Genomic DNA, 25299 nt, shown 5'->3' on the forward strand with positions numbered 1-25299 from the left:
GGGAAATATAAAGATGTAGCACTCACCATTTATTTCCTGGTGCTAAACTTAAATCAGTCTGTACTGCAATACCTGTGTAAGTGCTGCTTAATATGCCAAACAAAATATATGTTTCATTTGTGTTTGTGTTACTAAAATCCATATTTGCACGTCAGGTGGAAAGTTATGCGATGGCATTGTAACTGACTACAGTAATAATATTTCAATATTTTCTTTTGAATCATCATTAGCTACTACTATTAGCACTTTAAAGTGAACAAACCCAATAATCTTTCTTCCTACTCGTGTTCTGTGTTTGTAAGTTTTGTAAGAGTTTCAAAATACATGCATCCATAATAGTTAATGTCATCTTATGCAAAGCAGGTTTTTATTGCACCATTCAAAATTAGCATATACAATTCAATTGAAGGATACACGGACAACCGAATGAATCAATACAGGTGGTACAGGTACACCAGGAAAAATATATTAAATACAATAGCAACTGAGACATGACACTAGGTGTTTATTTTTTTCCATTTTTGGTAAGCTTTTTAATTTTAGAAACACAGAAGTGTGAAAATATCACTGGGTCCCTTTGTATTTGCCTTTTTGCATTTATTTAATTTTATTAAGTTGACAAACGGAAATGTTAAGCTGCAATATGCATTCAGAAACCAAACCCTTATATCATTCAATTCAATTTTATTTATAGTGCCAAATCATATCTCAAGACACAGATAGAGCATGTCTAGACCACACTCTGGCTAATTTATGAATTTCAGAGACCTAACAATTCCTCTGTTAGCAGCAGCAAGTCGGAATATCTATAATGATGATAATATATTTAACAATAATATAACATACGAAGAACAAGGAGCATTAAAAAATGTTCACAAACATCAACAGGGGTGCGTATTTGTGCAAAAACAAGACAATATATGCGTGTATGTTTTTTGATTGTCGAGTGAGTCATCCTCCGAAACACAGACGATCTTTACCAACCAGCCATTTCGCATTGCATTTCCCATGATGCACCACTGCTGTCACAACAACAACTCTTCGCCATTTCAGGTTCAGGGGGGCCGAAAAAACTCCCGCGAAGGAATTAGGTCAACTGGAGCGGAGGTGCCAGATTTCTGTCCGGTTTCTTCATTGAAAACATCTCTTTACCTTCTTCCCTATCTGTCAAACAGACTGATGCGTGTTATTTGGTTGGTGCGAATGAGTTTTTCCAGCGCGGGCCCCGGCTGAAGTGTCAAATTGTCAGTGGTCGGATTTTCACTGCTAACAGCTAAGCTAAGCTAGCTGAGTGTAAACATCAAGGTAGGAGGTGTTGTAGCTGTGTTGTGGTTAAATAACTCATTATGAAATGAGCTGTTGGTTTAATAAAGTGGTGCGTGTTATATTTTTGTAATATGGAGGCACAAGTTTGCTAAATAGCTTGCCTTAAATACAATTTACTTTGGTGTAACGTAAAAGTAGCCGACTTAACGGCTACGCCGTCACTGCGTTAGTAAGCTACGGAGGACTAAACATGACTTAACTCTCAATTAAAAAAACGATGAAATAAATGAAAAGATAAACAATTGCACGAATAAATGTATAAATAAATGGCGAAATTAATAAATAAAATAAAAAATGCATGCTTCATATTTATTTCTACATTTTTGTTCACCTACATTTATTTATGTATTTCAGTGTCCACATGTTAATGAGGTAGGATGTCCCATTTATTCATGCATTTATTTATTTATACGTTTATTGATGCATTTATTTATTGAGACATAAGTCATGTTTAAGCCTCCATAGTAAACTTGGCAAGTGACGCACACTGACATATTAATACTAAATCAGATGTTTTACCCCGCGTTTAATATCAATATATTGACTGCTACCTGCTTGAGCATCAAATCCACTGCCAGGATGCTTTTATATGTATCCATTGTGGAAAGTGAGAATACAGTTGTATGCAAATCAGCGTTGCATGTACTGTATGCACAGAGAGGATTGGTATTTGGTACATACAACCAGAAATAAAGTCACTGTTTGGATCTACTTTCACATCTGTTGGGGTTAAACTGAATGCTCAATATAATTTGCTATGTAGTTAAAGGTGTTTTGTGTTTATCGATGTTTAACTATAACAAACTTATTACCTCCTTTTTTTTCAGGATGAAGAGGATTAAAGGAGGAGAGGACAGCGACAGCTCCTCCAGTGAGGGCCCACCAGAGGCTTGCAAGAAGGTGCGAAAGAAGACAAGCGAGGAGTCAGAGTCAGAGTCCGAGGCAGTGGTGGCCAGTGAGTCTTCAGAGAGTGACTGGGCACGACTGCCTCAGGAGCTGCTGCTACACATCTTCCAGTACCTTCCACTGCTGGATCGTGCTTATGCCTCTCAGGTGTGTCGCGGATGGAACCAGGCTTTCCACATGCCAGAGCTGTGGAGATGCTTTGAGTTTGAGCTGAACCAGCCGGCCAGCTCTTATTTGAAAGCCACACATCCAGACCTCATCAAGCAGATCATAAAGAGGCACTCCAACCATCTGCAGTATGTCAGCTTCAAGGTAAAGGTGGAAAAAGTGTTGTGACTGTGTTGAAATATGCGTGCGTCCTGATTCTGTATTTACAATTTGCTTCCACTATCTGGTTTAAAAATTACGTTTTTATGTTCCTGAAGTGACATTCAATCTTTATTTGTGCTTGCCAGGTGGACAGTAGTACAGAGTCAGCTGAAGCAGCGTGTGACATCCTTTCACAGTTGGTGAATTGTTCACTGAAGACCTTGGGGCTCATCTCTACAGCTAGGCCCAGTTTCATGGAGGTTCCAAAGGTATAACAACATAACATGAGGGGCCTGGGTCATATTTCGAAGGAAAATCAAATAAACTCTTGTCATCATAGCTTTCAATTTTGTTTCATATAACATTTTAATGCCCTTTTTCATGGTGGCATCTTTAAAGCTGTGGCTGAGTGTTTTGAGCTAGCTGATAGGATTGTTTTTGCATTCTCTTCTTATCTAAGGATAGGGCTGAAAAGCAGTGTCTGTTCTTATGCATGTCCAAGGACATGGATGTAATTACTTCCAAGGCCTCAGATGGACACAGGATGTTGATGTTGCTAAGTTTATTTAGTCTCCCTTAGTGCACTGTGAGATTCTTTCTGTGAACTCTTGAAAACTTAACATACTGCCCTGGGAAGCTCTCACCAGTGTATAAGTTAGTTTATGACTTACAGTATGGCATTTCTGACTTACAGTATGGAATTATCATCATTGAAATCTGAAACTTTCACACATGTACAACCTACAATACAGGTATAGTCAAGTTAAACTTAAGTCAAGTTATTCGTCATACATCAGGCTTGATGAAGTGGGCCACCATCAATCCAAATATAATTGATACAAGTACGCCCACGGAAAGCTGAGACCTGGCATCTTAGTAGCTACTTCTCAAAGATGCATTATAATTCATCATAATTCTTTGTCTTCCCACAGTCTCATTTTATCTCAGCCCTGACTGTGGTGTTTGTCAACTCCAAATCGTTGTCTTCGCTGAAGATTGACGACACGCCGGTGGACGATCCATCTCTAAAGGTGCTGGTGGCCAACAACAGTGACACGCTGAAACTGTTGAAGATGAGCAGCTGCCCTCACGTCTCCCCAGCAGGTACAGTGAGCGCAAAGACTCCAGTAGCTGTTTAAGTGCTTAAGCTAAGAGGAAGCAGCCATGTCTTGTTTCTAGGGGTAAAGCGATTATCGGTTTAATGATACATTAAAATTCCCAAGAGTTAGTATTACAGTTTAAAATTTTGATCATCATTAAAACAGTGTTTTATTACGATGCTTTTAAAAATTCACGGTACTGTCCAGCGTCAACCAAAGTTAGCAACAGTCTCCCAGACGCAGACCCAGCATGCAATGGTTTGTTTTGTTTCAATGGGAACATAGCGGAAGGCAGGAACAGCGCTCCACTACAGAGATGTTTCAAACTTCTACACAGTAAACACACTAACGGCACGTCCAGGGGAGGCACCCTATTGTGTCCGCGACAACGTTAACATGACATTGTAAACATCAAATCTGTGTTGAGGTGGAGAGCTAGTTAGCAGTTAGCTGTTAGCTGCTAGCAGCTGGTGGGCACTGGGCAGCAGAGTCCTCTGGTGTGTTTCGCTACCTAGCTAACAGCTGTTTCCATCGGGAGCACCTGCAACATGTTCCGCCTGAGACTGGTCTCGTTCTGTCCTCCAAATGGCTTTATACCACACTAGGAGCTTTTCAGAAGTGGAGTGTTTGCCTGCCCTGTCTTGTTGACTTGCAGATTTTGTTGATTTGGTATTTGTTCCTTGACGTTTGTGCTAATAGTGTTAACAGCTAATGCAGTTAAACACAGAGTGGGACTGAGAGTTTCTGTTTGACAACACATTTACAGTAAATAGATGTGCTGACATACTTCAACTGAGTACAGTTTGGAGGTAAAAGTAATTTGAGTTTGGAGTTGCAGACACCTTACATCAGAAAGATGAAAGTAAAGTAGTTGTGTTCTGAAGTACGCTGCTATTAATACTGCCCAAACAAAGAGTGGAGTGCTGTAATTTTGTCAGTGATTTTCAATGTAAAACTTGGACAACATATTTCAGTGTGTTTATCAGTACTTTTTTTTTAAACATTTTCAGCACATTTTAACAATACCATGATGATAACCACGATAATTTTGGTTACTATAATTGTGATCTGAAGTTTTCCTCTGGCTTTCTTTGTTGATTGTTTTTTTTGTGGTTGTTGGATAATATTCAAAGCACAATATTTTCAAGCCATGTTATGTTGCACTTTCAGTCATATGTTTTTGATTAAATTCACAAAGTCACAAAGCTATAAGTGTTTCCAGTCAAGTGGCTTTTTTATAGAGCCAGTACATTTTCTTGCTTGCCCTCATACAGTGCTGTCATTTCATGTGGTAGACTAGAAGACGTCCCATGATATATCAAGAATGAACTGTATCCTGTTTCTCCCTCTTGCTTTAAATTTCCTGGAACTGTTTTTAATTGACCACTATGAATAGACTGCTGATTCAGCTGCAACTTGTCTGGAAAATATAGTAGAGCTTTGTATTGTTCAGGAGCAATATTTTCCATCCTTGTTAATTGGCATGTTTTTTTCAGGAATTGACCCTTGATCTTGATCCTTTTTGCAAAATTAAAAACTCATGGTGAGTTCTGTCCATATTTTCAGGGATCCTGTGTGTGGCAGACCAGTGTCACGGCCTGAGGGAGCTAGCACTAAATTACCACCTCCTGAGTGATGAACTCCTGCTGGCCCTCTCCTCAGAGAAACACGTCCACCTGGAACACTTAAGGATCGATGTGGTGAGTGAGAACCCCGGCCAGCACTTCCACACCATCAAAAAGAGCAGCTGGGACGCCATGGTGAGGCATTCGCCCAAATTCAACCTGGTCATGTACTTCTTCCTCTATGAGAATGAGTTTGGACCTTTCTTTAATGATGAGATCCCAGTCACGCACCTATACTTCGGTCGCTCAGTAAGTAAGGAGGTCTTGGGCCGCGTTGGCCTCCACTGCCCTCGTCTGGTGGAGTTGGTGGTGTGCGCCAACGGCCTGCGTCCTCTGGATGAGGAGCTGATCCGCATCGCCAAGCACTGCACCCAGCTGTCAGCCATCGGCCTGGGCGAGTGCGAGGTTTCCTGCAGCGCATTTGTGGAGTTTGTCAAGATGTGTGGCCGGAGGCTTTCCCAGTTGTCCATCATGGAGGAGGTGCTGATTCCAGATCACAAATACTCCCTGGATGAGATCCACTGGGAGGTCTCTAAGCACCTGGGCCGGGTCTGGTTCCCAGACATGATGCCGACCTGGTAAAGTGAAGCCAAAGAGGCACAGAAAGTTCAGTACGTCTAGTTTGTGGTGTAGAATGTTCATGGCATAGAAAGACCTTTAAATGCTCAGCTGTAGTGGAATGTTTTGTCAACATGGAGAGCATACAGTTGCTGAACTCCTGTGTGGACTGCTGGACAGGGATGCAATGTGGCATCTGACTGCTACACGTCTTATCTTGTCATGCAAACACCACAAAAATCTCTGCCTGTTAACTTCAAAGTAGACTACGGAAAAACCGCTTTACCTAATCTGGAGACAGAACTCGCCAGGCCATCTTCTTCACATATTTAACAATCATCACACAGACCAGAGGAGGTGGAAATATTTGGGTAAAAACGCAGTGTTTTTATAACTGCAAATTTAGTTGTATGGACATTAAAGTCTGGTTATGATAATCTATATTATGAGGTGTGTGTGCGTGTGTGTGTGTGTGTGTGTATGTATGTATGCATATGTGAGTGTGTTTTAATTGTTTTTTTTTAACGTGGAGTAATTTGGGAAGATTAGATGCACAAATGCATGTTGTTGTACACTACCACTTGGCCTACTTAAATCCAGTCTGAGATAGCAAATCTGCACTCTAAAATATATAATATGGCATTGGAAGTTTTCCAAATGGCTGTGATGTTATTGTACATAGTATGTGACAGAAGGTGTCTTGTTTTGTGTTGTCGAGGGGGGAGGATTCACTTAATTTTGCAGAAGAGTGGCTGGGTCCTACACCTCCATTTTAAACTCATTTAACCATAGGGAGCAGCAGTATTGTTGACGGCCTCTTGCTTTTCCTCCTTTCCTGAGATTACTCAAAACAGAAAGAAATGATTGTTGAAAATGTAAGAAGTTGTCCAGGAGATAAAGTGAAAGTGTATATAGGTCTCTATCGCTGTGATGTGAAGGTGTACAGTGCAGATCGATGCAATGGATTTTTATTTTCTCCAGATTTCTGCAGATTCTTTTTTTTCTCCCTGCATAATACATCAATTGGCTTAACAAATGAATTTCTCGGGATTGTTTTAAAGGTTTCTGTACAGTCATAGATATCCTACGCACCTTACATGAATACCAAATGACAGTCAGGACAAAACAAGTCTGTTTGCTCTCATGAAAGCTTGGAAAGAATTTTTATAATGCTCAGATTTGTATTGTTGGGCTTCAGATTCTAATGATGATTATTTACAGTGTTCTGGGGTTCTGTCGAGTCCGATATTGAGGAGAGTATATTGAAGTAATGAAGCTATAACTACTTATAAAAAACAAAGAAATAATTATATGTAAATATAGATAGTGCACAGAAATGTGTGAATTTGGAGGTAGAAATTGGTGAGGTTGCTTTGTTATAATGCAGTAGACTTGTCTCTGCGGCTTTTAGCTTACAATGCACGCTGGGAATGCAAAACTAATCTCAGGTGCATTTAAGGAATATATGTCCCTAAATAGGTTTCATTGGTATCTTCTGGTATTTGCCTGTTCAAGCTCTAAACCTTAGTTATATGTTGCGAATATCTGCCCTCCTGTTAGCCCACGTTTGCTCTGCATCGTGTCACCACATCATACGTACAGGAAAGGAAGCAGTATTCATCTCATTATTACAAACATCGTCTTTGCAGATATCGCTAGCACTCCTGTCCAAAACATCCATTCATTTCAGTCGAAAGAGATTTGGCAAGTCAGATGAGTGAAACAAACTTTTTTTCCTTTAAGAAGGAAGTCAAATACATCTGTATATAAAACGCTGTGTGTTTTATTATGAATAGAAATGTACCCATTTCTTTATTTCGCCCACTGTCAGGGTTTGAAGTTTCCTTAACCCAACGGCTCGTGTCTTTTATACAACCAGAGTGCGAGTTCTCCTTTACTAGATGGATCTTTTTCATACTGTAGAACATACACTAGAGAAGATAAGCTGTGTATTTATTGATATGGATACTGCTTTTGTAATTTGTTTGTGTTTTTCAGTTATACAAAAGAAGCCATCATAACCAGCAAGCAGACCAGCAGCAATATTGGGTGTTTTTTTTGTGTGTGTGTGGTTTTGACACGTCCACCTTGGTCCCGATGATGTTGTTGCATGTGAGGGGTCCAAAAGTTTCAGTCCACTGCCACAAAATACTTTATTCCAAAGCATAAAAATACACTCCAGTTAGTGAATCAAACCCTGCAATCTCTCTACAGTTTGTTTTAGTCTAAAAGACATCTTATCTGATTATCTTAATGAATTTTTTTTAAAAAAAAGAGGAAAATATGTCTTAAAAATGTAATAACAAAATGCACCATAGAAAATTTGCAGAAACGGGTAGCAGGTCAACCAAATAATTGTGGCAAATTCCCAATTCAAATCATTAAAAGTGCCATTAAGTGATGTCATTCGAAGATAGATACGTTAAAAAGTTGAGTAGTGGACAAACTTTTGGACGCTGCATGCCAATATGATCTTTACAGCCCACATTTACAGTTTTTGTTTTGTTTTCTGCCAGACCGCAGGGTGCAAAATTCACTTTTTTGTCCACCGGCTAAATGGCTAGTGAATGTTAAGATTGTACCAGCCACGCAATAGTTTACCATTGTTTGTTTGTTTTGGCTGATTAGTGACGCAAATCTAGTAGCCATATACACACATTTTACCACCATTTGGCTGGTTAATGGTGCTAATTTTGTGCCCTGCTGCCAGACTTCATTTTTATTTTCATGTAACCAAGCAGTAATGTAGACTAAAACTGAGACATTTGTCGTAGGAAGTACAAACGCTTCTTAATTTTGTTTAGATTGAACTAACAGTCTATTGATTAGTTCTGGTCTCTTATCACTGATGTTCAATACCTGTGCTGATTGTCTTGTGCTTTTGTGCATTAGCATCTCAATGGTACAGTAACATATCTCCTGATTCATTTTTCATAATTTGTGCAGTGCATTATACGGTTGCCGTGACAGCAGCTCGAAAGTGAAGGTTGTGACTCAATGCTGTCCTGGTTTTATTCATTTCCTGTCGTTTTTATTGGGAATTTTAGTTGGATGAGTAAAACATGTATCATTTAAATGCAGATAAAAACATCATTAAGATGCCTCTTGTCAGTAATTGTTAATTTAACCTAATTTGTTCAGAGTCCTCCAGTAAGTTGTATTAGGAGTAAACTGGTGTTGACAATGATGTCCTTTTAGTTCTGCTTCTGTGTGGCAAATGCTTTGTCTGCTTTGCTTAACTGGTCACTTGTCTTAAAATTATTGTTTTGGACATGTGATCTTATACCGGTAATAAAAAGTTGTGAATGTACTCTTTGCATCTGTCATTTTATTATTTTCCAAACACTGCAGTCATTACAATAAGATAAAATTCACAAGTATGCTTCATGAAAGGTATGTGACAATTAAAAAACATGTTCAGATATTTAACAGTGAAAAACAAGTTCTGTACATGATATATATCGAGTTAGCTTTACAATTTTGAATGTAAAAGATTAAGGCTGGACTTCATGTGGTGTTTAATTTACACTGTATTAATGTTACAAATCCATATCGATTTATGAAAATAACAATAACTTGCAGGCAGTTTGATAAAAACATTAGGAAAAGTGTCATATTAAGGCAAAGGCACCTCTTCATATGTAATCTGCACATAGGGAGGCTTCATTGGCAGATGCCAGTACTCAAAGTTGTAGTAGAGGTAGAAGCTCTTGTCCAACACAACCTTTTTATAAGCCTCCAACAGACTGATGGCAAAGTCTATAAACGACTGGTGTGGTCGGAACGTGTGGTAAAATTTACGGATGTCCGTTGCCAGATTCTTCAAAGCAGGCTGTCCGAATATGGCGCTGTCATTGCCGAGGTAGGTGGGCTCTCCGCTGTACAGGTAGATCTTAGTGTAGTTGGTTTGTGATCTGCTGGACAGTTTGGCTCCCAGTTCAGTCAGTTTCCTGTATGCGCGGTGGACAAACTGGGAGCAGTCATAAGACTCGAACCACACGGTGGCGTTGGGGCTGGGGTCGGAGCGAACTGTCCACGTCTCATAGTAGATCCCAGTCTCGTTGTCGTCCTGGATCCACTGGGCCATGTCATTGAACTGGCTCCCTGGACGAAAAAGAGAAAAGCTGTTTTAATACCAGCAACACCAAGGGTCAAGCAGGAAGTCAAACAAAGGGAAGGTATAAAAGTAGTTTTATGTTTTAATCATGGTGACAGAGCAGCCTTTTAAAAGTGGATTTATCCATTCATCTGTCAGTTTTTCTAAATCTGAGCAGTACTTCTGGGTCAATAGAAGGGTTTAATCCTTTCCCAGAATGCACTGGGGAAAAAGGCATGGAAGACATGCAGAGTCAAACCCACAACCTTCTTGCTGTGAGACAACTTCGCTATTGTGCCTCCAAAAATACTTATTTTAATTCTAAAATGCAGAAAAAAACAAAACATTAAACTGACTGATGTGGTACTGAGAAAGAAGGATCATTCACATATACAAACTAATACGGTTCTTGTGGCTGCTGTCTGCAGTTGTACCACTTTTATGTAGATGATCTCTAATAAAATATGTGAGACTGTACATTACTCTAATTTCTTCTTAATTTCTACAAAAACAACAAATCCCAAGAAAAGACTAAAACCAACAATGTGTTAGTCTGTCTGTCAATACTCTGACCTATCTACACTGTCTGTTCCTACTAAAGCTGTTCCTTTTTATAAAAGGAGAGGCATGAGTGATGAGATAAGTGTGATAAATATAGTAGAGGAAAGTAATTTGCTCCAACAGCTGGTCTAGAGCTTTTAACAAACGTTGCCCAGACTGGAGTAAAGAGTACAGAGTACACACACATCAGCTGCGGATTAATACACATTTGGTGTACTAGTGAGTATCAGAATCAGAAATACTTTAATAATCCCAGGGGGAAATAGTTTAATGAGTATTTCCACCACCAGCAAAAGCATATGTGCATCTGCCTCAAAACAAACTGCAAAATCATAAAGAAACGTCCCCAAGTTTAACTGCGGGGCTCAGATATGGATTTAAGTCATTTTGGGATAACATGCAGTCACCTGTTGAACAGGTAGGTACTGTATTTGTATTTTATTTTGCCCTCTTTGAGCACAGATACAAGATTACACATGAAGTCTTACCTGTGAGTTGTCCTATTTTCTCTAAGGTGCCATTTTGTGACCAGTGAAAGTCATCGATGCCTTCAAAGAAGCAGGCAGCTCCTTGGTTGCACCAGAAAGGTGCATATTCCTCTGGCCTGAGGTGAGGGAAGGTGCAGTTACCCAGCTGGAACAGCTCATACCACTCCATGGTGTAGTTTGCCCCCGTATCTGAACTGCTGAACCCAATGGCATCATGCATGATGTGCTGTGAAACAGAAACAGTACACTGGCTCTCCGTTTGTGGGCAAACATAGTGGAAGTGTGTGCAGCTGTGCATCTATGAATAACGTCACCAGTTGCACTTGTATTTCAACAACCCTGCAACTATATTTAATTACCTGTGTGTGTCAGATATAATCGGTTTTAACCATATACAGAATATTACCATATTAGATATCACATCGATTTTTAACTCAAAACGAATATAATAAAGAATATAATAACAGTAGCAGCCATTTTGATCAAAATAGGCAAAACTAAGAATCAATATATTGTCATTGGAACAAAACAACATACGTACGGCATATTTCATTCAGACCTAATTTGAATTTTAGTCCAACACTGAATAACGAGTCCAGAATCAGAAAAATGATGTATCTACAACAGCATCACCGAATAGTTTGACACATTCCTACAGACTCTGGTGGCCCAAACCCTGAATTCAGTGTGGTGAAATAGAAGTATTATGTTTCAACTCATAACGACGATTCATGCACTTACAACTTTCCCCAGCAGATCTCCGTACTTGAATTCCCACACGGGCGTCTGCAGTCGATAGACTGAGACGACATCGCTGTCTCTCATGTAGGGAATCCGTCCATCCTGGTCTCCAGTGGGACAGAACGGGTAGAGGGCGTCACAGTAGGAGTCCACAGAGGGGCGATGATCGAACCGTCTGTTGATGTTGATTAATTGACGCATTAATGAACATCACTTTTTAATATTGCAGCTGGTAAGTGTGGAGTTAACTTTAACTTATTCATGCAATCAACACTGCCGGATACACAATAGCTTGTTATGTCTTTTGTAGGGTTGCAGCAATATACCGACTTTACAGCATACCATGATATGAAAAATGACAGTTATCATACTGTGTACATTTGCTTAACTATGTTATTAATAATTATATTCTATTGTCTTTCAACAGGGAAATGTTTTACACATAGGTGGCCCATTTTAAAATGGTTTCAATTTGGATTACAATAAAGTGTTTAACAAAAAACCCTTCTGGTTAAAAATTTTGAAGGGTCATTTCAACTGATAATAATAATAATAATAATAATAATAATAATAATAATAATAATAATAGTAATATTAATCTGAGATGTTTATCATACCACAGAAATCAAATACAGTTGCAACCCTAGTCTAGATGTAAGAATTGTATTTATATGTAGATACATTTTAAATTATTAATCTGAACCTGAAAAATAACAAGCAAGTAAAATGACCAAATAAATGCAAAAGAATGAAGGTAAAATATTTGCGTGTGTGTTTGAGTAGTATATAGTACATAGTATACATTAGAAAATAAAAACAGCAATAGTACTGGTAATTCCGTTGCTAGGAAACAGACTGGGTCTTTGTTAACCTGTCAGTCGATGGCATTCACAATACAGTACAACGGGAAATAACGGGGATGCATTTATAATAATAATAATAATAATAATAATAATAATAATAATAATAATACACATTCTGCACAACCTTCTATTGTTTTTAACCGTCAGATTGTACATATTGACATCAATGTTACAGTATTTTTATGGTATTTTTTATTTATGTTCTTGACCAGAGTACTCTGCTTATTGTATATTTCTTATTAATTATTGTGCGCATTGCACAATAATGTGAAAACTCACTTGGCTTATCACGTGCTCATACAGCGAAATGCTCCAGAGTGCGAAGTTTCCAAAGTCACGTGAACGCACCACAGACATAATTTGGTAAACTGGCTTCAGATCAGCTAAAAGTTCACCGAATAATAAACATGAATCTTATTTTAAGACGCAGCCAATAGGAAATTATTTAGGTAAATGTAAAAACTTTGTCCACATAGAAACGTTATTGTCTCTGTAGCTTCACCGTCTACAGAGAGCGGTCAGCATGGGCAGAGCAGGGTTACCGTCTTCTTACCTGTAGGGAACAGGCCACTTCTGTCCATGACCCCGTGACTGAGCAGCAGCGTGGAGACACAGAAGCAGGTTTAACCACACAACAACATCCGTGTGAGTCATGGTGAAGCCTCAAAGACCGATAAAAACCGACGGAGTTACGGAGACACCGCTCCCATGATCTCGCCCCTCTGAACGGACTTCCTTATTATGAGGTTACTGGTCACATGGTTTTGTTGATGAAACGAAATCACATGACAGGAGTTATTCACGTGAAATGATAAAAAAAAAAAGAAGTGAAGTGGTAAAAATGTGCAAATAAGTTCAGAAATAAATATAGAATTAGCATAAATATATGATTAAATATAAAAATACTATATTAAATTAATAATATATAAAGATTCAAGATTCAAGAAGCTTTATTTATCCCGAGGGAAATTATTTTGCAACAGTTTCAATACAAAGGAGGAAAAGGAGCAGAGTAACAATAAGCATAAACATAAATCAAATCAAAATAAAGCTAACGTAAAATAAATCAAGCAATGAACTAAGTGTAAATAAATCAGTAAATACAGAAAATATATGTAAACACGTTTCGAAATAAATAAATACAATTATTAACTTGTGTAAGTATGGACATCTCTTACAAGCCCACTGGGGTTTTTGTTTTGTCCTACCTGTGCTTGTGTGTATGTACATTTATTTCTGTGTTATTTTAATCTAGTTTATTTTGCACAAATTAATAAATGCAATGAAAATAAATAAATAAGTATAAGTAAATTAATTAAAAGAAAGATCATTACATTAAAAAATATATTATAATGCCAATTTATTCGTATATTTAAGCTGATGTGTCCAGATCATAGTCTATATAATTAATTATTTATTCAATACAATATAATTCATTATACAGTCTATGGTCCAGCTGTAAATATTCATTAAAAATCGAAAGATTTAAGATTTAATCCATTGAATAATTGCTTGAAACTGAATAGCACTGTAAAGACATGTATTAATCAAAGATAACTCCAAATCTGAATTATAAAAAAGTTTTCAAATACCTGGATTTATTTATTCTTAATTTATTTTACAAACCTCGGCTGCAGCAGTGCTCAGGTTTAGACACAAGGGGGCGCTGAAGCTCGAAGTCAGTGCAGAAGAAGACAAAACCGTAGAAGAAGGGGGCGTCCTCTCCGCTGACAGTCCGCCATGCTCACCCTGCTGCACCACTGTGGTCGCAACATACTGACACTCAGGACCATACACACAGTCAACACAAGTTACTACACGACTCAGATGGGTAAGCGCGTGGCTGTGGTGCTGGCCGGCTGCGGGGTCTATGACGGCACTGAGATCCACGAGGCCTCCGCTGTTCTGGTCCACCTGAGCAGAGGAGGTGCCAGTGTAAGTTTGTGAACAGAGCTGGGATCTGTTGATACTGTTGCGTAGTGTTGTGTGTGTGTAAGATGGTACCCGGAGAAAGTGTGCAGTCTTAATAATGATAATAATAATAATAATAGCCTTAATCAGTTAGAGTCCATGTTGTCTGACAGTGGAACTTATGTGGTAGTTTGACTCTTTTAATGTCACACACTTTTAGACTCTTACTGCACACTTAGGGGTCTGTTCAGATAGGCCATGACGCACTCTTAGACTCCACTAAGTTACACAGATTGTGCATGAATTTCATAGGATAAGTAGGTTTATGTTTCTTCAAAAACAATATTCACATGTCCATATGTGCCTTTTAAGAGTTGTTGGTTCCCTGCCCTGCAAGGAAACACTTTTCCAGGAAGACATTTAGGCGTATTGTAAGTCAAGTAACTGACTGATAATCAAGGGATCAAACCACTTTTGATACCTGGTTAACCCTAAATCACAAGCAAGCAAAAAGTCAAAATATTCAATGTTTTTCCACTTTAATTTGATTCAATGTTTTTATTTATTCTGTCTTGGTTATAAAAAGTTGGTACAAAGCAAGCTAGACCTTTGATGTTTTTAAATTAAAAAAACTTTAACATTTTATTGACTGAATATATATATAAATATATATGTGTGTATATATATATATATATATATATATATATATATATATATATATATATATATATATATATATATATGTATGTATGTATAATTACATTAACCCTGGTATTTGTTTTATTTTATTCTGTTGGCTTTTATTTATTACAATTTTCAAAGTGTATTGTCTTATATCTTGTATCTTTTGGTCTTGCATAATTGTATCGTTGTTGATGAAATGTTGGTACAAAACAAACTATTAGCTAACCTCTTGTTGGTTTTCATGAACTTGTAGTGTTGTTTTTTTTGACTGAACAATTAATGAGTGACGTGAAAAAATATCAGCAGTTAAAAATAACCATTGGTTGCCGTCCTAATGATGTCTTCACCTTTTGCTTTATCCTCTGCAGGTAAACATGTTTGCCCCCAACATTGACCAGATGCACGTGGTGAATCACCTGAAAGGTAAACCGTGTGAGGAGAAGAGAAACGTGTTGGTGGAGAGCGCCAGACTGGCTCGTGGAGACATCAAGGATCTGTCCAAACTCAGTGTGAAAGACCACGACGCTGTTATATTCCCAGGTTTGTTCACTGCAACACGACAGCCTGCTCCCTTACCAAGAGGATCCCACGGAGGATTGCTTTGTTGATTCAGTTAAATACTCTGAAAACGGGATGCCCAGTACTGTAACTGGTAGAGCGTGTCATGCATCCCTTTTACAAAGGCTAGGTCCTTGCCTCAGCGGTTTGGGTTTGACTTTGACTCTGACACACGACCCTTTGCTGCATGTTGTCCCCTCTTTGTCCCTCTTTACCTGGACTTTACAACCAGCACTGCTCCCAATAGACTATTGACCTCATCCTGTACCCTGTACCCTGTACCCTGCACTGTGCAATATGCCTGTACCAAGGTCACCTCTGCTTTTTGCACTATTTGGACTTATTTTATCATATTTAATCACTCCATATTATGTTATTACAAAACAAACAAAACAAGAACGACTGCACTATATCATGTCAATATGTATATATGTCTATTTTCCATTTCTTCCTTTTTAAAATTTAACTTTATTGTTTATTTTTGCTATTTTGTATCTTATTTTGTCATATTCTGTTGCTGCTGTAACAAAAGAATTTCCCCGTAGGCGGGACATTAAAGGTTTTCTGATTCTGATTCTGTCAAACAAGTGCCAAAAATTTATGCACAGAAAAGTTTTTGAGACACTCAGTTTGATTGTTTATATTTTAATACCCCCATGAGACTAAATTGAGGGCCAATTCCTGCAGTTTTCTCCCTAATCTACCTAAGAGTGCTTGAATGACTTAAATAATCACATTTTTTTAAATATCCGATAGGTGGTTTTGGGGCAGCGAAGAACCTCTGTACGTGGGCGGTGAAGGGGAAGGACTGCTCTGTTGATGATGAGGTTAAGGCCGTGCTGCAGGCGTTCCACGTCGAGGGCAAACCCATCGGCCTCTGCTGCATCTCACCTGTTCTGGCTGCCAAGGTGTTTCCTGGCTGTGAGGTCACCGTCGGTATCGAGAACGATGACAAGTGAGTGTTACCTGCGTGAGCAACCCAATCTTAAAGGGGAACTTCAATGATTTTACACATCTAAGTTCATCCTGGAGAATTGTTTGTTTTTGGTTGTATTTCTATTTCTGTGCAAGCACATTGAGAACAACAAAAACAGGAGTCAGATGTGTATGTGTATGCATATTTGGCCAGTAAAGCTTGTTATGATTCTGATACTACTGCATATGTTAAAACCGTTAAATGGTAAATGGACTTGTACTTATATAGCGCCTTTCTAGTCTTCTGACTACTCAAGGCGCTTTCACACTACTTGCCACATTCACCCATTCACACAGACATTCACACTGATGGCAGTGGACATCTACACACCATCTAATCTAATCTAACCATTCACACCACATTTTCACACCCATGCGCAGCTCGGGGAGCAATTCGGGGTTCAGTGTCTTGCCCAAGGACACTTCAACATGTGGACCGGGGGAGCTAGGGATCGAACTGCCAATCTCTCGAATGGAGGACGACCCACTCTACCACTAAGCCATTGTATAAAGCCTTTAGTGGTTCCAGGGGGAGCTGTGTGGAGTCTGATAAATTGACTCAAGAGACGTCAATCAGGGCTGCATCAGTTAGGGCTGAAGAAAATGAGAAGAAATGTTTTGTTGCTGTGGAGTTAGAAGGAAGCGGGCTACATTAGCTGCTACTAGTATAACACAAGTTGCATTGTGGTTAATGTAGGCGCCAGGTGGTGATAAGAAGATTGTGTAGATTACAAATATGAATGAACTTTATTTATGTAGGAGGTTTTGTGCAAAAAAGGCGTTACAGTTATAAAAAAAAGTTTCCTTTTAAGCAGCTAAACATTGTGTGGTGCCTCTTTTCTTTCTCTTAGGTATCCCAACACTGCCGACACTGCCGCAGCCATCAACCAGCTTGGCTGCAAGCATGTGAGTAAAAGTGTCAGCGAGAGTCACGTGGACGAGAAGAACAAGCTGGTCACCACCTCCGCATTCATGTGCAATGCTCCAATACACGAGGTATTCGATGGAATCGGGACAATGGTGCAGGACGTGTTGAAACTGGCTTGATTGTAAGAATACTCAAAATGTGGTGGAAACAGAAAGAAAACAATTGGGGTCTTGTGTTTTAGAGAGTTTAATAGTAGCTGCTGATGAAACAGTAACTCCTTGATCAAAAGCACTTCCAGATAAAATATACACGTTTGTTGTAGTAATGAGTACGACATGGTCTGATTTTATTTTGTTTGAGTCACTTTTTGGATTACATTCTGATGCAGTGGATTGTCACATCACATGTTAGAAAATCAACAGCAACCATGGTATTGTACAAAAAAAAATGCAATAAAGTCAAAAACGTCACTTTTTCAGTTCAACTTTCTTTCACATTTCTTGCTCAAGCGTGAGTAACTGTTTTTGCCACTGACATGCTCAAATAGTGTCTGTCTGACTGTACTGTTCATTCATTCATCATAAAACAATGATAAACATATCAGTGTAAACTCAAACCGTAAATAGTAACTGAAAAAGCTTAGGCAGAAGCATATATGTCTATCCTATTTTCTCTCCACCCACCTCAAAGAAAAGGGGTACACCCTGGACAGGACGCCAGTCTATCGCAGGGCACATAGAGACGAACAGAGACAGACAACCATTCACACCTACGGGCAATTTCAGAGTCATCAATTAAATACATCTTTTAATTTCTTTGTTTGCTTTTTGAAAAGTTAACTTAAAAATATGTCTTTAATCCTATTTACTTCCCTGTATTGAAAAAAACAACAACTTTGGACACAGTTTAGAAGCAACTTGGAATTAGCCCTGAACATTATCAGTCTTAATTTATTGATTTTGAATATTATGGAAAGATGAAGTCTTGTTCTGAAATCTCATTCTGAAATCTCACGGGATGTTGCCATACTTCAGAGAGGGAGAGTGTTGTGGAACGTAGTTTTGTGTTATTTAAACGATTTTCAAATAATAAATAATAGTTCATTTTTGCACATTACGTACACATTGTCATACAGGTGAATACACTGCACCTCTAGACCATCGGGTCTGCAGTTTGACATGGGACACTACTGCCAGCCAAAGAGGGGAAGACATCCTTCCAAATCACATTTCCCTGAAAACAAAATGCGATTCCACTGATGCAGGTCAACATGGTAACTAGCTAATACTATTAGCTAGTTACCATGTTGACCTGCATCAGTGGCTACACGAAAGCACGGCAGGATAACGGCAACTTCTCCATCTCTCATCAATGTAGACAGACACTTATAATAACAATATAACATTAGGCGCTTAGACAGAAATACAAGGGGAGATAGAGGCCAGGTTGAAAAATACAAAAATTCCCCTTTAAGTGACTTCACACATATAACACACTGCTCGAGCTGAATAACTCCTTGTGTTGACTACTGGTCATTCTCAGATATGAACCCAAGATTGAGCACTCTCTCACTCTCTCAATGTTTCCTATCACATCAATCACTCCCTCCACTCCCTCTGTGCACAATACTGAAGAAGCATTACCCCTGAACTTCTCCACCAGGTCGTCCTGACTCAGTGGCTTCCTCCAGTGGCCATAAAAGGTATCACATCTGGCCAAATACCTCTTCCCCTGATCTGTTTCTATCTCAACCTCACAGTACATCTTGTCAAAGCTAGGTTGGTTATCTTTAGGGGTCTCCACCTCCACTTTGGACAAGAGCTCTTTCAGAGCAGGCCGGTTAATCTGAGCTTCACTGAAGGAAGACACTGTCACTTTGTTATCCAGCAGAGCGGAAGAGGCGTTGAACTGAAATGAGTGCCTAGCTTGGTGCTCTGTTGCAGGTAAGGGACAGTCAATGTACTTGGATGGAGGCACTCGAAGTGTGACATGCCTGATCTGGCTGAGGTCAAAGTCCCTGACTGTATTTTCAAGCTTTGCGCGGGCTGCCAGCGCTGCATCCACAACCCAGTGCATCCCCAGGTGAGCAGGGATGCGCTTGAAGGCCACATCCTGATTTTCCAGAATCCATTTAAAGTCACTAGAAGCAGATATCACCATTGCCGAGGGACTATAGTCCTTGTAGTAAACCCCAAACCCACAGTTCATATCCAGGATGGATGGATTCCCCTCCAGTCCCATCTGGGCGAGCTGAGCGGCCTCCAGGCCTCTCCGAGCAGCATTTCCAATATGGAGAGGTTTGGTTTGCGTGGTGGCATTGGCCAAGGGAGCCCCAGCAGAGGAGGCTGCGATAGCCAGAGCATGACTACACTGTGCAGCAGACAGACCCAGGAGCTTAGCTGAGGCTGCAGCGCTACCCATCACCCCAACAACACTGGGAGGGTGGAATCTGAGAGTTGGGAAAGATGACCAAAACATTAGGATCTACTTGAATTCATGATGAATAGCTTAAGATAAGAGCTAAATGACTGGTCAGTGAATTCATTAGTTGATTGACAGAACGTGAAATGGCTGCTATTTTCACAATCAATTCATTTTTCAATTCTATTCAATTCAATTCATTTTAGTTACAGTGCCAAATCATAACAAAAGTTATCTCAGGACACTAGACTAGGTATAGACCACACTCTATGGCTTATTTATGATTAACATAGACCCAAAAATTCCCCCGTAGAGTACGGTGGCAACGAAAACCTTCCCTTTAACAGGCGGGAACGTCGGACAGACCCAGCTCTGTGGAGGACAGACATCTGTCTGCACCGGTTGGGGAGGAAGAAAAGGAGAGAGAAAGAGAGAAAAGACGGACAGATGGACAGAGAGAGACAAAGACAGACACAAAGATAGAGACAGACACACTTCCAGTAACTATAATATCTATAGTAATGTGAATATGACTTATATGTTGTGGCAGTTAATACAGCAGAATAGTAGAAACAAGCACAGCTAAGGTGATAGATTATAATAGCAGCAGGAAGTGTCATGCAGGACCATGGCAGCAGGCACCACCACAATCAGCAGAGACCTGAGAGATGAGAAAGCACAAACAACTCCGGGGATGAAGTGAATTAGTAACATGCAGTGATGAGACATGGATGATACAGACAGAGTGGAGAGAAGCTCAAAGAATTAGGAATAGTATTATTATCCCCTGGCAGACTAGGCCTATAGCAGCATCATTAAGCAGCTTAAAAAATAACAACATTGCTAAGGGCTCGTAAACCCTAGCTGTAAGCTTTATCAAAGAGAAAAGTTTGTTTCTTTCATTTTTCAATGCTGTGTGTACCACAAACTAAACTCCATTCACCACCTCCACCCCTAAAACCTAAAAAAAAAAAAATCTGCATGGCTAGATACCACTAGAGGTAGGTGTTTTACTTTTTGTGTTAATCCTTTAACACTCAAACATTTCCAGTGTACATTCATTTAGAATTGGACAGACATATGTTGGTTAATATTATTAAGTATCTCACCTCTCAGGGATGTTGTAGGCCTCGCTTGAGAACCTCATGAGTCTGCCCTGCACCTCAATACCAACATTGAAGGCCAGCAGCAGGTCCAGACCAGAGGGCTGGCTGGGCAGTGTCTCTGCAAGGGCCAGCAGGGCAGGTAGCACAGCTCCTGAGGGATGAGTAGCAGGGTGCCAAGTGTCGTCAAAGTCCATGGAGTGGACCTATTACCAAAGAATGTGACAGATATTTAGAGGTTTAACCACCATAACATGTGTATATTTTATATATATTATGATGCCTTTATTTGACAGAGCTTACCGCAATGCCATTGACAAATGCAGCGTAATGAGGAGGAAGAGTTATCTCTGATTTACCCCAAACACTGCTCCTGTCCTCAGATGTGAACAACTGCAATTGGACAATCATATGAGGATAAGTGTTCAATAATAGGAATGTAAGTCTGGGGTCTGTAGTCATTACTAATTTCCAACAAACAAAATTTGTATTTTAGTTTTAGATCAACAAGGACAACTTCTGATGGGGCCAAATAAACAAAGATTTAATGATGATGATGAGCACTGGCTGACAACAATAATAGTTACAATAAGATATACTGTATATAGTATATATGGGGTTGACTACATTACAAAAACAAGTTGAATATAAGCCACCTTTGTGTTGTTTTTAATCCTACTTTATTGAAAATCAAATGTTTTACATTAAATTTGTTCTATATGATGTTATTAAATGCAGGGCATACAGTAGTGTCCAGTTTACCGTACCTGGCTGTGTGTGAGAGCCTTGTTGAAGACAGCTGTTCTGGTTCCTAAGAGCCCAACACCCAGAGTGTCCAGCATCATCCTTTTGCTCCTGTTCATCACACATTCTGTCAGCTGGGTGGAGTTGAGAGCATGGATAGCAGACCCAAAGCTCGCTGTAATACCCTGGAAAGTTGAAACAGATGCAAATCTCAGAAACAGTTCCGTTGTTTAGGATCAATTAGTTAGTTAGTTAAATATGTTAGTTACAATATGCTACATCAATGTGTCTTTAACCCCCCCAAAAATGCTTAAATTCAATGTCATATAGTGAAATGCTGAAAAAAAAAGTAATCTAAGAAAATATTAAAGTGCAAAAGAAAACAGCAATACCTTGCGCAACATTGTTGAAGCTCAACAGTGTCTTCCAAGTGCAGCTGCCTTTTATGGGTAACCTCACTATCTGAAGGCTCTACTATATTTCCAAAGTTGAAATCATCAGCCGACACAAATTTCTTCTTTAAACAGGACTTTTATTTTCAAGAAGTAAAAGCCTCAGGGTTAGGGTGACAGAGAAACTGGCCCATGTACCACATTGGGCGTATCTTGTTTAACATTTCCATATATTTAACAATTCAGCAAACACTGGTATGTCTTGTTCTTTCCCCCATTTTGGTTATCAAACAGAACCTCCCAGTGCATCTCTCCATTTTCCATTATGGTCACAAATTCTCTAGTACTCATTAGATTTGCCAGCTGTGTTGTTCTTTTTTCTTAAGGAAAGCCAAACTACTTCAAAGGTATAAAAAGTTTATTAAAAAGCAAATTATTTATTATACAGCAAATACTTTTTCTGCTTGGTATAGGCCTCTCCCTGGCTTCAGATATCAGCCTTGCCATCAGCCAAGCCACTATCGGCAAGCGCTGATGACCAGGGAGAGCCCTGAGGCCATCCCACACAAATGCTGCGTTCCAATAGTGGTTCCACATGCCCTCGTTTACTGCCCCTCAGCACCCTCGGGGGAATTCCAACTGCCATCTTAAGGGTTGTTCCAATAGTCTGAAAAACTGAAGTGAACGTGGTGAGATCAACTCTCGGAGGGCTGAGTGATCGAGTGAGCAACGATGGTCACTCCAGAGATGGATATCACCCACAACGCAGTTATTGCAGTGATGCATTTGGTGGAAGAGAATACATCCATGGGTGGGTGGCAGTAGTGGACATAAAATCTGGCGATTGCTCACCACGAAAGAAGAACAATATGCATAAATAAAGCAACTTTTTTTCATCATAATTAAAAAACTTTACTATCTGGAATGCTTTTCATTTTCAGTTTTCTATAAATAATATCTTATTATAAGTCTGTATTCTTACATGTGTAGGCTGTTCGCCTGTTAAGCAGATAGTTTCTGAAGAAAATCTCATTTATGCCTTAATGTTTTCCTGAAAAATGACTAGTTGTAGTAAATATTTAGTCTACTTATATTAGTTAATATATCTTTACAAGTTGGAAGTTCCCAATTTCTGATTAAAAATGAACGCAGTTTAACCATTAGTGACCGAGAGACCAACCGCAGTCAGCAGCGTCATTAACATGGCGGCTTATTTACATCCAGCCTGAGAATGTCGCCACAGACACATATTGTAGTACTCGGCAGTAGGGCAAGTAGAAGTGCTTTCATTAGTACGCCATATGATCAATCATCATTGTTTTAACTCGCTCTTTGATATGTAGATAGAAACTTACCAAGGTGTAGTACAACTTTAACTACACCTTGTCTATAAAGACATCTCCATTTCAAAGTCCATCGTTTGTGTCTACTGTACCTGCTTTTCTAAATTTTGTGACCAGATTATTTTTTTTCAAAAGCCTTTTTTTGTGTACTTTATATTTTACAACAGCAATGTTTGTGGAGAGCATCATTGCTTCGATAAGAGCAATTTTCTGTTCAAAATACTGTCGGATTCATCTTGCTCTCAATCCATCAGTATCTACATCTATCTAACACGCACGGTCCACAAATAATGTGAGAGCTGCATTTGTCAGTGTCTCTCTACCCGGTGAGGATAAATTAACCCCTTTCTATCAGATGAACCAATTTTATGGTGGGTATGAATGCAGATACCACACCCCATTGTTATGACATTGCATGCATTAAATGGACATTAAATGACTTGTGTCAAAACAGCAGAAACATGATTTGCCTATGAGATACAAATAAATGAAATTGCTTGTCACTGTCTGGGAGAGCAAAAGTGTACGCCTGCATTATGATATGTTTAATATTAACAAACGCTGCATGGGCCTCACCGGTCCGTATCCGTTTTTATAAGATTTTGCAGTGGTAGGCTATTGGTGATATAGTCTGATTACCAGTCAGAACTGTACCCCGTGATCCCTAAGAAGGCCATGATTTGCTTGACCTTTTGAGGCTTACACATCGCTTGAAAGGAAAACAGCAGCTGACACAAAGTTCTTCTGTAAATATCTTCAATAAGTAAAAGCCTCGGCGTCAGACAGAGGAACTGGCTGCGTGCAAATTGGGCGTATCTTTTAAAACCTTTCCACATACTTATTACTTCAGTAAACACTTCAACCCTTCTGGTAGTCTAGTTCTTCTCTCTATTTTAATAATCAAACAAAACCAACCCTGCGTGTGCATCTCTCCATTTCCCATTATGGTAACCACTTCTCGAGTCCTTATTAGATTTGGCAGCCAAACCAGAAATGTCACTTGGTGACCTGAAATCTGTCTGTTTTACTGCCAACAAGTGTTTCATAACATGTTTTGTAGAATGAGAAGTACATGAGTGATGGACGAGACATGCAGCTGAAGCAACACAGAACCTTTCAAACAGAAATATATGGTTATTGAATATGGTAATTATTACATATCTGTGACCAATTATGTGTTGAAATGCAAACTGTGAAACATTAACAATGACGAGAAGAATGAGCTTAAACAATTACTGGAGGGCATGTGATCCTGTCCTTAATTTGACTGTAGTGGCAAATCTCCTAAATCTCTTTTTTTTTGCAAAGGCTTGACAGCTAAATGTAGCTTCAGATACAAAATAAGTAGTATGAATTCCCTATGATGTTTATCTTTGGGACAGAAAAGTTAGTAGAAAGAAATAGAACTGCATGTTATTCTTTATTATTAGTGAAATCACAAGTCCACCGAATGCTGTGTTTATTGACTGTCTTTATGCCTGTGAGAATCTTATGACAAAATTGATAGGATGACTTCATCTTGGGTCAAATATCTGACTTGGGCAGAGAAGATTAGCAGCAGTATTTCAACACCAGTCTTGAGATGTCAGACAGTGGAAATCCAGCTTTCTGCAATGGGAAGTTTTGAAAACAGGGAAACGAGTCTTTAACACCAACACACTCTCGGACAATCACATGACAGGGTGTGTGAGGACCGATTCAAGTTTGAATACACAGGAGGAATGAAC

General features: G+C 39.2%; 4 protein-coding genes across 4 annotated transcripts; 2 read left to right on the forward strand and 2 right to left on the reverse strand.

Annotated features, from left to right (window-relative positions):
- The first annotated feature begins 1049 nt into the window (after nt 1–1049).
- fbxl3a (F-box and leucine-rich repeat protein 3a) lies at nt 1050–9134 on the forward strand. The gene is made up of 5 exons (XM_083921855.1): nt 1050–1305; nt 2154–2544; nt 2688–2810; nt 3474–3645; nt 5208–9134. The coding sequence occupies exons 2-5, from the start codon at nt 2155–2157 to the stop codon at nt 5846–5848; spliced, it is 1326 nt and encodes a 441-aa protein (XP_083777981.1). The 5' UTR covers nt 1050–1305; nt 2154; the 3' UTR covers nt 5849–9134.
- A 77-nt stretch (nt 9135–9211) lies between these two features.
- Nucleotides 9212–13297, reverse strand: cln5 (CLN5 lysosomal BMP synthase). Its single transcript, XM_083921985.1, has 4 exons — nt 13127–13297; nt 11711–11885; nt 10970–11195; nt 9212–9928 (listed from the first exon to the last, which is right to left on the reverse strand). The coding sequence occupies exons 1-4, from the start codon at nt 13225–13227 to the stop codon at nt 9441–9443; spliced, it is 990 nt and encodes a 329-aa protein (XP_083778111.1). The 5' UTR covers nt 13228–13297; the 3' UTR covers nt 9212–9440.
- Nucleotides 13298–14287: 990 nt separating this feature from the next.
- Nucleotides 14288–18053, forward strand: LOC310952527 (glutamine amidotransferase-like class 1 domain-containing protein 3, mitochondrial). Its single transcript, XM_083921151.1, has 4 exons — nt 14288–14508; nt 15537–15708; nt 16483–16681; nt 17553–18053. Exons 1-4 carry the CDS (start codon nt 14314–14316, stop codon nt 17746–17748), a joined length of 762 nt encoding a protein of 253 aa, XP_083777277.1. The 5' UTR covers nt 14288–14313; the 3' UTR covers nt 17749–18053.
- An 863-nt stretch (nt 18054–18916) lies between these two features.
- LOC310952621 (cis-aconitate decarboxylase-like) lies at nt 18917–22302 on the reverse strand. The gene is made up of 5 exons (XM_083921282.1): nt 22230–22302; nt 21861–22022; nt 21397–21486; nt 21100–21299; nt 18917–20018 (listed from the first exon to the last, which is right to left on the reverse strand). Exons 1-5 carry the CDS (start codon nt 22239–22241, stop codon nt 19049–19051), a joined length of 1434 nt encoding a protein of 477 aa, XP_083777408.1. The 5' UTR covers nt 22242–22302; the 3' UTR covers nt 18917–19048.
- Nucleotides 22303–25299: the final 2997 nt, after the last annotated feature.

Source organism: Echiichthys vipera (assembly GCF_963691815.1).
Source record: "Echiichthys vipera genome assembly, chromosome: 10".
Classification (NCBI taxonomy): Eukaryota; Metazoa; Chordata; class Actinopteri; order Perciformes; family Trachinidae; genus Echiichthys; species Echiichthys vipera.